General features: G+C 56.8%; 4 protein-coding genes across 4 annotated transcripts in view; 1 reads left to right on the top strand and 3 right to left on the bottom strand.

Moving 5' to 3' along the window:
- Nucleotides 1-809, bottom strand: part of VDBG_07684 (chitinase 18-2) — a gene marked incomplete at both ends in the record, with an annotated part of 1,282 nt that extends 473 nt beyond the window's left edge. Inside the window, 3 exons of the mRNA XM_003002179.1 lie at nt 88-200; nt 302-579; nt 694-809. Coding sequence (XP_003002225.1) covers nt 88-200; nt 302-579; nt 694-809 — 507 coding nt within the window. The remainder of the gene's footprint in view (nt 1-87; nt 201-301; nt 580-693) is intronic.
- A 3,400-nt stretch (nt 810-4,209) lies between these two features.
- On the top strand, nt 4,210-5,051 carry VDBG_07683 (bifunctional xylanase/deacetylase; the record flags this gene model as incomplete). The annotated part of the gene is made up of 2 exons (XM_003002178.1): nt 4,210-4,295; nt 4,355-5,051. The coding sequence occupies 2 exons, from the start codon at nt 4,210-4,212 to the stop codon at nt 5,049-5,051; spliced, it is 783 nt and encodes a 260-aa protein (XP_003002224.1).
- Nucleotides 5,052-5,531: 480 nt separating this feature from the next.
- On the bottom strand, nt 5,532-7,469 carry VDBG_07682 (dual specificity phosphatase; the record flags this gene model as incomplete). Its single annotated transcript, XM_003002177.1, has 1 exon — nt 5,532-7,469. One exon carries the CDS (start codon nt 7,467-7,469, stop codon nt 5,532-5,534), a length of 1,938 nt encoding a protein of 645 aa, XP_003002223.1.
- Nucleotides 7,470-10,257: 2,788 nt separating this feature from the next.
- Nucleotides 10,258-11,488, bottom strand: part of VDBG_07681 (predicted protein) — a gene marked incomplete at both ends in the record, with an annotated part of 1,510 nt that continues 279 nt past the window's right edge. The window contains 2 exons of the mRNA XM_003002176.1: nt 10,258-10,446; nt 10,545-11,305. Coding sequence (XP_003002222.1) covers nt 10,258-10,446; nt 10,545-11,305 — 950 coding nt within the window. The remainder of the gene's footprint in view (nt 10,447-10,544; nt 11,306-11,488) is intronic.

The raw sequence follows: 11,488 nt of genomic DNA, 5'->3' as shown, positions 1-11,488 counted from the left end.
GCGCCTGTGAGGTCGTAGGGCCATGAGGTTGAGGAGGGTCGAGGTACTGCGCCCGCCTGCGCGAGGTCGATGTTGCGGAGCACCCACTCGCCCCGGCGGCAGCGCCGTCGTCAGGAGGTAGCGCGGGCCCGGCAGCTGCGTGCGGATCGTGTAGAGGAGGTGCAAGAAAGTCGTTGGCCCTCGCGGGCGTTCTTGGGGTGCTCCCAGTCGACTGTTTTGCCATTTGGTCAGCATGGCTATGCCTCGCTCTTGTCCAGAGGCAGAGGCGCCTTCCATGTCCGCGCCTGGTGGAAACGCTTACTGTCGACGCCGTCGAGCTCGTGCTGCTCGACGAAGGCGCGGATCGCCCGGGCGAATGTCTCGCGGGCCTGCGGGTTGGCTGCCATGGCGGGGAACTGCGCGCTGCCGGTGCCGCCGCCGATGGACACGAGCGTCTTGAGGTGCGGGTTGGAGCGCTTCAGCTTGGCGAGGGCCGCGAGGCAGCCCTTCTCGCCGTCGGCCTCGACGCCTGTATCGGCCCACTCGTCAATAGCCTTGATGGACGTCAGCCCGTCATCGTCATCGTCATCATCGTGTTTGCTGCATCAATAGAGCAGCGTGGGTCAACGTACTCGGAGGCTGCCATCTTCATTGATGCTGTTCAACCGGGTCAGCATGTGAAGCATCACAAGAGGAAAGAAGTGAAAATTGTACCCGACAAACGAGTAGAGAACATGGCTCGCCTGGGTCACGTTCAACGATGACGGGGGCTTGCCCTTGTAGATGATCCACGAGGGGTAGTACACGGCGTTGGCGAAGCCTCCCGACATGGTGATTTTTTTCTCTTTTCTCGTCGCGCCGATAGAATGACGTTATTTTCAAGATGTACAAACCCTCGACTGCTCACGTTGGATGGAGACGGGTAGGGCTGTCGTCTGTCTTTTTCAGTCGTGGTATGGTAGGCGGGGGTGTTTGAGTGTGCGGCTCGGCGGCCACGCAAGCCATCGTGGCGGACCATTCAGCGCGGCTACCACTGCTGCACGTCGCTCGTGTCGGTGGATCAGGGGGAGGCGCAGTGTGGCTGGCATTGACACTGTATATCAGCTTGGGCCAAAATTTCCAAGGCACGCTTGTCTTGGAACAAGCATGGTTGTGATACAATGCTGTTGCTGATCGCTGCTGGGAGCCAAGCAGATCCACGGATCGGTCAATTTCAAGGAGAAAACGAAAAAGAAGAAAAAGGAGCTGTCAAGATGCTCAGAAGACGCCTTGATTAGGCATTCTGCCGGTTTCCGTCCAAGTCGAACTAACGTGGCGGTAGGACGGCTTTTCGTTGACCAAAGTGTACTTTGCGACTTCGGCGAAGGATGTTGAAGCAAGATAAGTCTGCCATCTGAGTTGTGCTTGCTGTTCTAACCTCCATTGTGTTTGGCATGCAGTCGAAGAGTACCGCCACTCACGGTAGGAAACACGCATTTGGTGAATGTGAAATCATGGCAGCCCCTTCATCATATCCCGTATCTATTTCTGCTATCTATTTGGGCCATAGAAAGATGCTGGCCAACGCAAAAACTTGAAGGCACAAGACACAAATAGCTCAAACGAGAAAGCAAGCCCGCTGGGGAAATATGCTACTTACCAAAGGCCGTTAGACCAAAGAATGTGTGACAAGTGATGCAGTTTTGCTCCTGCTGGGGAACGAATATTGAGTTTACAGCCCGCCGAGATTATGCAGTATGCGAGGAGAGTGGCGTTCATGAAAGTCCAACTGGTGACCTTTCATCTTACATATTCCAGATAGTATAACAACAACACTGAATCCCATCAATGACGCCCCGGTCTTTTTCTGGAAACACAATTCTTCCACTTCTTGGCTGGCATAGGTAAGTAACCAGAGTTGCCATGGTGCTGGGATGTCATCACGTGCGATGGGCTGATCGCCTGCTGCTGGAAATGCGCAAGACACCATCCCAAGAAGCAGAAGGCCCTTGACCTAGATTTCTAGGTGGGCGAGCTATTTCAGCTCAGGGGATCGGTCATCTAGGACCTTTCTCTCCTGATCACCTGCTTTCGTCATAACGTAGTGATTCATACCTTGGTACCTACGCTGAGCGGGGGTTGATTCCACGGCCACCAAGGTGAAAGGGAGATAAGACCCGCATGGCTCAGGCCTCTGTGCTGGTCGAGGCGGGGACACGCAACACCGATGGGTATGGGCTTTTGCCATTCCTACCAAAGCACATGGATGCCTGGGTAGATAGAGTAAGAAGCCAAAGATTGAATGACGGTGGGCTGGCTATATATAATGAGTTCCGCGTATCACTTCAAATGCCAGATGAGTAACGTGAAGATGCCATGGGGGTGCATAGGCTGGGTTCGGTTCCCAGACTTTCCTTGGGGAATGGTCTTCCAATATGAGTTGTGTTTTGCTCGTCGACTCCCACATACGACCATACCTACTGGAAAACTCGGGATCCCGTCCGCTCTCCCATAGATAAGCCAGTAAGGGTCGGACTAGTAGTTGGGTGGGTGACCACCAGCGAATCCCTGATGTTGTATGTTTTTGTTCTTAGTTTTTGACATTTTGACCCTACTGTCTTGATTTCCACGAGTGTGTTTGTGTTTGTCCATTCTCGGTGGCTGACTGTGGCTGTCTCACTGTGTCGGCGTGTGGTTGGGCAGTCAGCCACCTAGCTTCGGTTCTGCATCTCCTTCCCTGTCTCGCCGACTGCCCGCTACATCTCCTGCAAGCCCTCACACAGCCTGATGCAGCCCGCCGCAATGTAACCCAAATCCGACGTCCGTCTTTTCCCCATCTCCAGTCCGACAGAGAACGAGAGCCTCTGCTTCTAGCATATCAGTTGGATAGCTCTGACGGTAATCCTCCTCAAACGAGTCTCGACCTCCTCGAGTCACCGACGTCACCCACCACCCGAGACAGTCTAGTAGGCCGAAACAAAGGCGGCATTGTCGTCGATCTCCCACAGACTAACAAACTCCAGCAACCACCAGCAGAAAGTCACCTCACCCACCGACCACCTGCTTTTCACTTTCGTTCGGAGGACCCCACAGGACATCCCTTACCCAGCCGGGCTGTTTCGCGGAAAGCCTGCATGTCCAACAGCCTTCTCGACGGGAATCGTTCGGCTCCCGATGCTTGCATCCGTGGCCTTCCCTTGCGTCTCTGCAAGTGTGAGGACCAAGGGGAAATGGCCATGCATTGTCCTCCGCCGAGCAGCCGGTGTCTTGTTTTCAGTCTCACTTTGGCCCACGAGGCTCCAGACAATCCCAAAGATGACTCCGAATAGGAGCTTTCCAGCCTGAGAACCATGGCCTGACCCTCTGGTCTCGGGCCTCAGAGCTTGATCAGACACATGCTCGTTGCAGACGAGCGCCCGGCCCATGAAGATGAAGTGCTGCCGGCGGCCAAACCCAATCTGACCTCACCGACCGCACGACGCCAAGACGGGACTAGAGGCGCTTGTTGGTGTCGTCGAGACGACCACACGCGCGCGGGGGCTGGAACAAGAGGCTGGCCAACGACAGACCACCGCCGCTCCTCTTTCTTTCGGTTCAACAGTGCCAACGTCGTGACCCTCTCAGATCTGACATCAAATGTCCGCCATGTCAGACCACGTTCGTGAAGAGTCCCCTGTGCCTATTACAACGAGAATGACACCCCTTCGAGCCCGGCAGCTGGGATCCCTGACGTCAAAGTCCCGCGATTCACCGCATCCCGCTGCTTGGCAGCCCACGACTCACTACCTCGGATGAGGTCTCGCCCACGTCTCCTGTCTCTGGCGTCTGTCTCTGCCATGTCGACCCTTGTCTTGCGCGGGGAACCAAACCACGCTTTCCATGAGCACATACTACCATCCGGGCAACCATGAAGCACAATGATGTCGACCGCGACCAGCTCTGCGGGTGGCTTTCACCTTCGTCTTGGTGTTAGCCCGACGCGGTTCCTGTGCCTGGTGCCTCTCTAGCGTTGCAAAGTCCAACCTCCTGCTGCAGCAGAGGTTGGGCTCTGGCCGCATGAAGTGTGAGGATGCCCCAACAGTCCTGTCCAGTCCGTCGTCTTCTTAAGGTCGCCGTCCGCATCTCTGCTCGAGTCTTTGCCCCTCTGCGTGCACTTGTACTACTGACTCTCCTTGCTTGATTTCGTCGCGTCTTGCTCGAGTTCACCCGCCGTCGACGTCTTGCAGTGCACATTCACAAGCAAACCTCGCCATGTACACATCAACAGTCCTGGGCCTCCTGGCTCTCACAGCAACAACTCTAACAGCACCCACAGCCCTCCACCTCCGTGACTCGACGTGAGAAATGGCCATGCCCCCCCCCCCTCTTCCAGAACCACAAGACTGACGCCCACCAGCCCTCTCTTCCCATCCAGACATCGCCGCGCCCCAGCCCTCGGCCAGACTCTCTACTCCTGCGTCAACCCGGGCCAGGTAGCACTGACCTACGACGACGGACCCTACACCTTCACGTCGTCGCTCCTCGACGTCCTCGACGAAGAGGGCGTGACAGCGACCTTTTTCCTCACGGGCTCCAACTTTGGCCGCGAAATGACCTCAGACCCCTGGTCCGCCATCGTGCAGCGCACCTACGCCGCCGGCCACCAGATCGCCTCCCACACCTACACCCACCCAGACCTGTCGGCGCTGACGCCCGCCGCGCGCGCATCCGAGATGGCCGCCAACGACGACGCCTTCCGCGCCATCCTCGGCTTCGCGCCGCGCTACATGCGCGCCCCCTTCCTCTCGTGCGACGCCGCCTGCGCCGCCGACATGGCGGCGCTTGGGCTTCCACATTGTCGACGCGAGCATCGACACAAGGACTTTGAGCACAACCAGTACGGCACCGTCCCCGTGGCCGCGGCCACGTTTGACGCCGAGCTCGGCTGGGATCCGGCCGTCGACAGCGCCATTGTGCTGGCGCACGACGTGCACGAGACGACGGTGAGCGTGCTGACGCGGCACATGATTTCCACGCTGCGGGCGAGGGGGTTCCGGGCCGTCACGGTGGGGGAGTGCTTGGGGGATTCGCCGGATGGCTGGTACAAAGCGTAGGACGGCCTTGGGGAGGATGATGCTATGATGGGACGGGATGGTATGGGCGTTTGGGTGGTGGATTGATTTAGTTTTGCGACACGACTTTTTTTTTTTTTACACTACTAATTGATAATATGAGAACATTTGCAACCATCATGCATGTTCGCTATGGAAATCGTGGGCGGCTATCTGTGGGATCATACGATAGACCGACGGGGCATCAGATAGGAGACGAAACGCCGAGTTCGCAACGAATCCAGCGCCACGGCCAGTCTTCGCATCCCGATCAATCAAAGCCTAGTCACAGAGACCAAGCCAGCCAGCTGACACGAGGGCCTCCTTCCCATCAGCACAATACCCCGCAGAGCGGCGGCCATCATTCACGTCGTGCTTCATACCATGGTCCAAGTCAAAGAGTATCGCTGAGGATGTACTACCCAAATGCGCTGCATAAGAAGAAGAAGAAAAAACACCCTTTCCCAGTGGTATCATACACCGCTATCGCTCCTCTCCAGCCCCGGGGGCCACCCCGGCACCCTCGACGCCGGAATACCGCATGAAGAGCTGATCCAAAAAGTGCGAGTGCCGTATCCCGTTCGGCCTCGCCCTGGCAAACGCATCAATGGCCTCCTGCACTTCAAACCCGCACCGGTCGACGAGGTAGCACACCAAGAAATACCCCGTCCGGTTGAAGCCGTAGTGGCAGTGAACGCCGATGACCTGCTTCTTCTCGTCGTCGTCGACCTCTTCCTCCCGACCCTCGCTCGCCAAGCGCTGTGTCTCGCGGAGCTGGTCCACGAGCTGGATGAACATGTCGACCTCGGCGTCGCGCGGGGGCACCTTGGAAACCGTCGCGAACTTGCGGTACGTGATGCCAGCTTCCTGCTCCATCGTCAACGGGTCGTACACGGGCTGGTCGTGGCTGATATCAATGACAGTCCGGATGATGCTGCCCCAGGCCTGGGCGAATTCCGAGGGACTGTGGACATCGTCCGTCTCGCGGAGGGTCTTCATGGCGCGGAATACGGGGGCACCGGGGCGGCCGATGGGGGCCGATACGGGCGCGACCTTCTTCCACTTTTCTAGGTTCTTGACGTCCCACTTGCCCTCGCGGTTCAGGTGCTGCAGCTGCCAGCCGAGATTGAGACGATTCGTCACATTGTCTTGCAAAAACTTGGAGATGACGCCCGACAGAATGCGCACCGTGGCAGGCATGTACAGGAGAGCATGGTTGGCGGGTGCCGGCAGGATGATGGACCTTGAAAGTCTTTGCGGGTGGCGTGGCTGGGCGGGATGCTGCTGGCCTGACCCTCCGTTCGGCGTGGACGGATCGTCTTGCGTACTGTCATCGCGGTTCACCATTCGCCGGTCTCGGTTGAAATCTTCTTCGCGAATATCGTCAATGGTTGCCGGCAGGTGATCGGACGGTTTCGTTGACGTATTCACTGGCGCAGCCGAGTCGGGAAGTTCCTCGTCGCCATCTTCCGATGCCACCTCGGAGGGAGAGGCCCCCTTGCCTGATAGACGCGTTTCGATCTTGGCAACTTCCTTGGCCGATGTGATGGTGTCAGCTTCACCGCCAACGAGGAGGACTGGGATGTTGAGGCCAGCCCAGACATCGAGACCCGGCATGCCACCCTTGGCCGTCCCGCCCTCGAACTCAGGTAACGTTCCCCAGGCCATGCGGCGCCAGACGGGCGTGCGGCTCTGGGTGTTGAAGCGGTCCTGAATCTTGCGCAAGTGAAGGTCAGCGCCTGCGCCAACAAATCGATTGACACTGGCGCTGGTAGGTCCACCCCACCGATCCCACCGTCGCCAGAGGTCGAAGATCCAGCCGGGGATCCATAAAAGTCTCTTGAATAGCACCACCTTGTCCTCTGGAGGCGGGGCGGACACGGGGCAGATTCCCACCAGTGCTACGACATGATCTGAGAGGCGAGTGCGGCCAGGTTTGCTGCGACTCGCGAGACGTGCGCTGAAGGCGGTCCCTAGGCTGTGACCGATAAGGATGACCGTACCCTCCGGATCCTTCTGACGGTGCTCCTCGATGACGACCTCCAGGAGCTCGACGAGGGCCTCGAAGGAGTAGGCCTCCCATGGTGCTGGATCAAACGCTGATCGTCCGCAGCCGGGGAGGTCGACGGCGAGGCACGAGGAGAGGTGCACCAAGCTGGTCAGCAGCGGGTGGAATTGCGCGACGGAACCGCCAAGACCATGGATAAACACGAGCAGGGGTGCCGCTGGTTTGGGGAGCTGATCGACGCGAGGATGTCGTCGATAAAAAGTGCGTATGGACGGATACGTGAAACGAGTGGTGGTATAAGATCTGACGGTAGAGTTGTCTTTGAGAAGCTGGGGGTCCGTCTCATCTGGGTGATGGGGGCTGGAGGCTGGTCCATCGATCCAGCCGGCAACCTCAGGCGACTTTATCGCCATGGCAGCCCCAAAAAAAAACGAAAGAGTGCTGGGTTGAAAGCTGGGTATCGATTCGATAGGAGTGCAACGTGGAGATCACAATAAGTCTGAGATGAAAGTGAAAGGATGCGTATGCAAGGCGATGGCTGCAATGCGGGTCGTCCTGTTTGGGTATCGTTGAGGGTGAGGTGAGTGAGGTGAGTTGAGGCAAGGGATTCGAGGCGCGAGGCGCGCGCTGGCTGGCTGGTGTGGAGATCAGGAGAGGAAAACCTCGTGTTTTGTCCTGCGAGATGCAAGAGCTTGCTGCCAGCTCTCAGGCCTTGATCACAGGGCAGAGGGCGGATCTGGCAAGGGCGTGCGACCCGGATGAGGAGGGAATGCACCAGAGTCACACAGCCCGGCGTGTGATGGATGGGTGGATGCTGCCTCTGGGCTGGCGCCCAAGGCGGCTTGGCCTGTGGCTGGTCGATGAGGGGATATTTAAGGCTCTTGAAGTCGTAAAGCCTTTAAGCGGCAAATTGATAAAGCGCAACGTGGGAAAACCGAGGATTGCTGTGGTTCGTGATTCTTTCTCGCGAGTCGCAGGTCGACAAGGCTGTTGATCCAGTGTCTGAGTCAATCAGAAAAGAGGGACCCTGCAAAAATGCGCCCAGCCCTTTCATGGTCGTTCTTGGCCTTTTCATTTGGGCGTCAACGGCCCCTTCCATTGTCAGGACCAACTCTCGACCAACTGCTCGTCATCTCTGGCCCACTGGTCCCTATGCCTTGATTTGACTGGCTGCCGAGGGCCGCCGGTGAGGGGCGGCCAATGGGGGCGGACGTCGGTCAGGATTGGCTTTACCGAATGACCGACTCTGGACACGGCCATCCCACCGAGTCTTCCTTACCCCTTCGCCCACATCAGTCTCCCGGCACCAGCCATGCTTTGGGGCGTTGACGTCTATTTATTGTGGTCACGTCTCTGTCGTTGAATCTTCATAGACTATAACAACGTCCACGAAGTAGTAGGAGCCCAGGCTCATATGAGGCACTTGATACCCGCCACGCCTGCCCCATACTCTTTCTTCAAGTCTTCTGGAGCCCCAATTCTGCCTTGCGCAACGAAAAGCATGGCCAATATCAACGCTCTGACGCTTCACACCTAGCACATACGACCATACCTATTGGAAAACTTGGGATCCCGTCCGCTCTCCCCTAAATAAGCCAATAAGGGCAGTATCATGGTTAGGAGAAGTTTCAAGACCATAACGGCCCGCTGCATTCACTTGGCTCCCGGATTTTTGGGGCGGTTCTGAATACCCAGCTTTGGCTGGACTGCAACTCGGAGGAGAATCTTATTCTTCCAATTGATGCGCCAACATCTGGACATTTGTCTTCCGAGAGATTTTGAAGCAGAAGGTGAGTAACGCACATGTCTGTCAAAATCCTATTTACTCAGGTTCAACGGATGAATCCTGTCATTGTGCAAACTATACCTATGTTCAGCTAAGTCTAGCCCATCGTAAAGTTCCTCCGGCAAGCTTTTCATTTTGAATCTTATGTAATTTCAACTAGGTGTTCATGATACTTGGTCTTTTGCTGCCAGGTGCTCTTGGGATAAAATCCAGTCTATCTTGATGTGCCGAACGTAGGGAGTCCCAGAAGTAGATTTAGACCGCACTTTATTTCCAGACTTAAATGCTATGAGAACCCTAGAAGAATCCAAATGGTCAAGAATGATGTCCATATGCTCTTTCTCAACCAACTCGGCAGTAGATTTGAAGTCACATCCCACGGCGTCTTGTGTGTGCATTTGCAACACCAGAGCGGTATCCCAATTTGGCTGATGAAGCACACCCGAAGAGTATCAGAAGCCTCCAGGACTTATTTTGAAACTTGTATCGCCCAAACAGAAACGACACAGGAGCCTTCATATGCTAGGAGCCTTCATATGCTCGGAGACTACGATATGGCATGGTTGAGTAACAGACCACGCACTTGCTTGAAATACTCCCAGGAGATGAAAGTCTTGGGGACCTCCATTCATTTCAGTGTGTAATGATCGATTAAAATGTAGCATAACAACGAAGCATCACGCTGAAGCCAGAGTTGAGGTTAGAGCCGGGTTTTCGGAACGTGGTTGCAAAGACTCGCCATGAAGTAACTTCATGTGCTCTTCAAGACGACGGAGATGGTGCACGTACATGTATATAGTAAAAGAAAAGAAATTGGCGAAATCAAATACTCGAGTCAATGCGTATGCTGGACCCTTGGAATTTCTATCGAGGCCCGTCCACCAGGTACACGAACGTAACCCATCGGAGCCCTTGGAGTCGAGCACTGAGCTCTCCATCGTCGCTCAGTAAAGCCTGGATCAAAGACGACGCAAGGCATCAGCGACAATCTGACACACCGGCACTCGAGCATGTCTCACACGTGATGCGGTTTGCGCAGCGGACAGTCGGCTTAGGCCATACGCCGCCCCGACAGTGACGACGCCCATCATCAGGTGAATGAACGACCCGATGCAAGCAATCGCATCGCGGGAATCAATCGCTTACCACTGCTCACCGCCGATCCCATGATGACGTTAGGCGTCGTGCAAAGAGGCTGGAGAGAGTGCCGTGGCCTGTCGTGGCGGGGGGATCGGCCACCCCTGACCCGGATGCATCACCGTCACCACCGACCTCAACACCACACCCAAAAATCGACGATGATGGCGTTGCAGTCCACGCCCGATCGTTGCCGTCTCGTCTCCTCAACCTCTTCCTCCAGACCTGATCAGACACGATGCATCTGCTCACATCCATTCACGTGCACAGGCCTTCCTTCACCTCATATCCTCATCGCGCCCCTCAGGAATGTGCCCCCGCGCTGCCTGTAGTAACACATTCCAGTCGGACATTGACCCAAGACCGCCTGTCACTGCCACGCCCGGCTCACACCCGTTCTTTGCGTAGCTGGGGCCAGCGCCTCGACAGAGGAGGGCCCTCCCCATACCTCTGCCAGATTTGTTGTGCTATTCTGGTCCAGAGCCTTATTACCCGCGATCGACCTACCCTCTCGCTCTTCCCACCATCTCGCGGCGATGCTCCCCTTTTTGCCTCCGCTACTAACCTTGTGCTCGCTCACAGCTTGATTCCCGCCAGCGCGGCGTCGTCCATTCGTTTTGTTTCTGACATCATTCGTTCTTTGTTTTTTTGTTACTGTCGAGTCCTCGATACTCGCATCACAATCGTTCTCCGCTCGCTTCACCGTCCGTCTTGTCACAGGAACCACCAGAATCCGCTTCGAAGAAGGGACAAAAGAGCAGTCACGATGCCCCCTCGAGTGGCAGCCCGAGAAGAGGGCGGCGGCGGCGGCGGCCTGACGGTAGGCTGGGTCCTCGCCATCGCCATTGCAGGCGGAGCCCTCCTGTTCGTATCTCTCGCCTTCATCCTCGTCACGCTCACGGATCGACGCAACCAACGCGCCCGCCTGGCGACCGAGTCCCAAGCCCGCCTGCAGCAGGATGATGACGTCTCCACCGAGACGGAAACGCATACCAAGGACGGCTCTATACGCCCGCCCCGACAGCGCCGCCGCCTGACGAAATCGCCACAGGTCTCGCCGCGCAAGAAGGTGAGGCGATCTCTGCCACACATCCTCCCTGCCATCAAACACAGCGGCAGCCTCAACATCTTCGGGTCGCCGGCGGGCCGTAAGAGGAAGAACTCGTGCAACTCTTGGATCGACGAGGATGCCATCCACGGGCCCAAGGTCGTCAAGGCGAAGCGAGAGTCCAAAGGGTTTAGTCTCCGGGAGAGCTGGCTCATCATGCGAACGCCTACGCTGCCCAACCTCCTCGGCTACCGTGACGAACCGGAAACCGCCATCTTCTATCAGCACCAGAATTATCCCCTCGTCAGCAGCCGCGGCCTGCCGCGCTCAGCCCCGAGAAGCACGTCCGGACGCAAGAAACCCACGTCAAGACTGCCTCTTGTCAGGACGGCGTCATATGAGATGTCCGAAAAGCGAAGCCGCCGCCTTGAGAAGGGGCTTCAGAAGCAGCAGCAATCCCA

Source organism: Verticillium alfalfae, genomic scaffold (assembly GCF_000150825.1).
Source record: "Verticillium alfalfae VaMs.102 supercont1.10 genomic scaffold, whole genome shotgun sequence".
Taxonomy (NCBI): Eukaryota; Fungi; Ascomycota; class Sordariomycetes; order Glomerellales; family Plectosphaerellaceae; genus Verticillium; species Verticillium alfalfae.
This window is presented reverse-complemented; position numbering and strand designations above follow the sequence as displayed.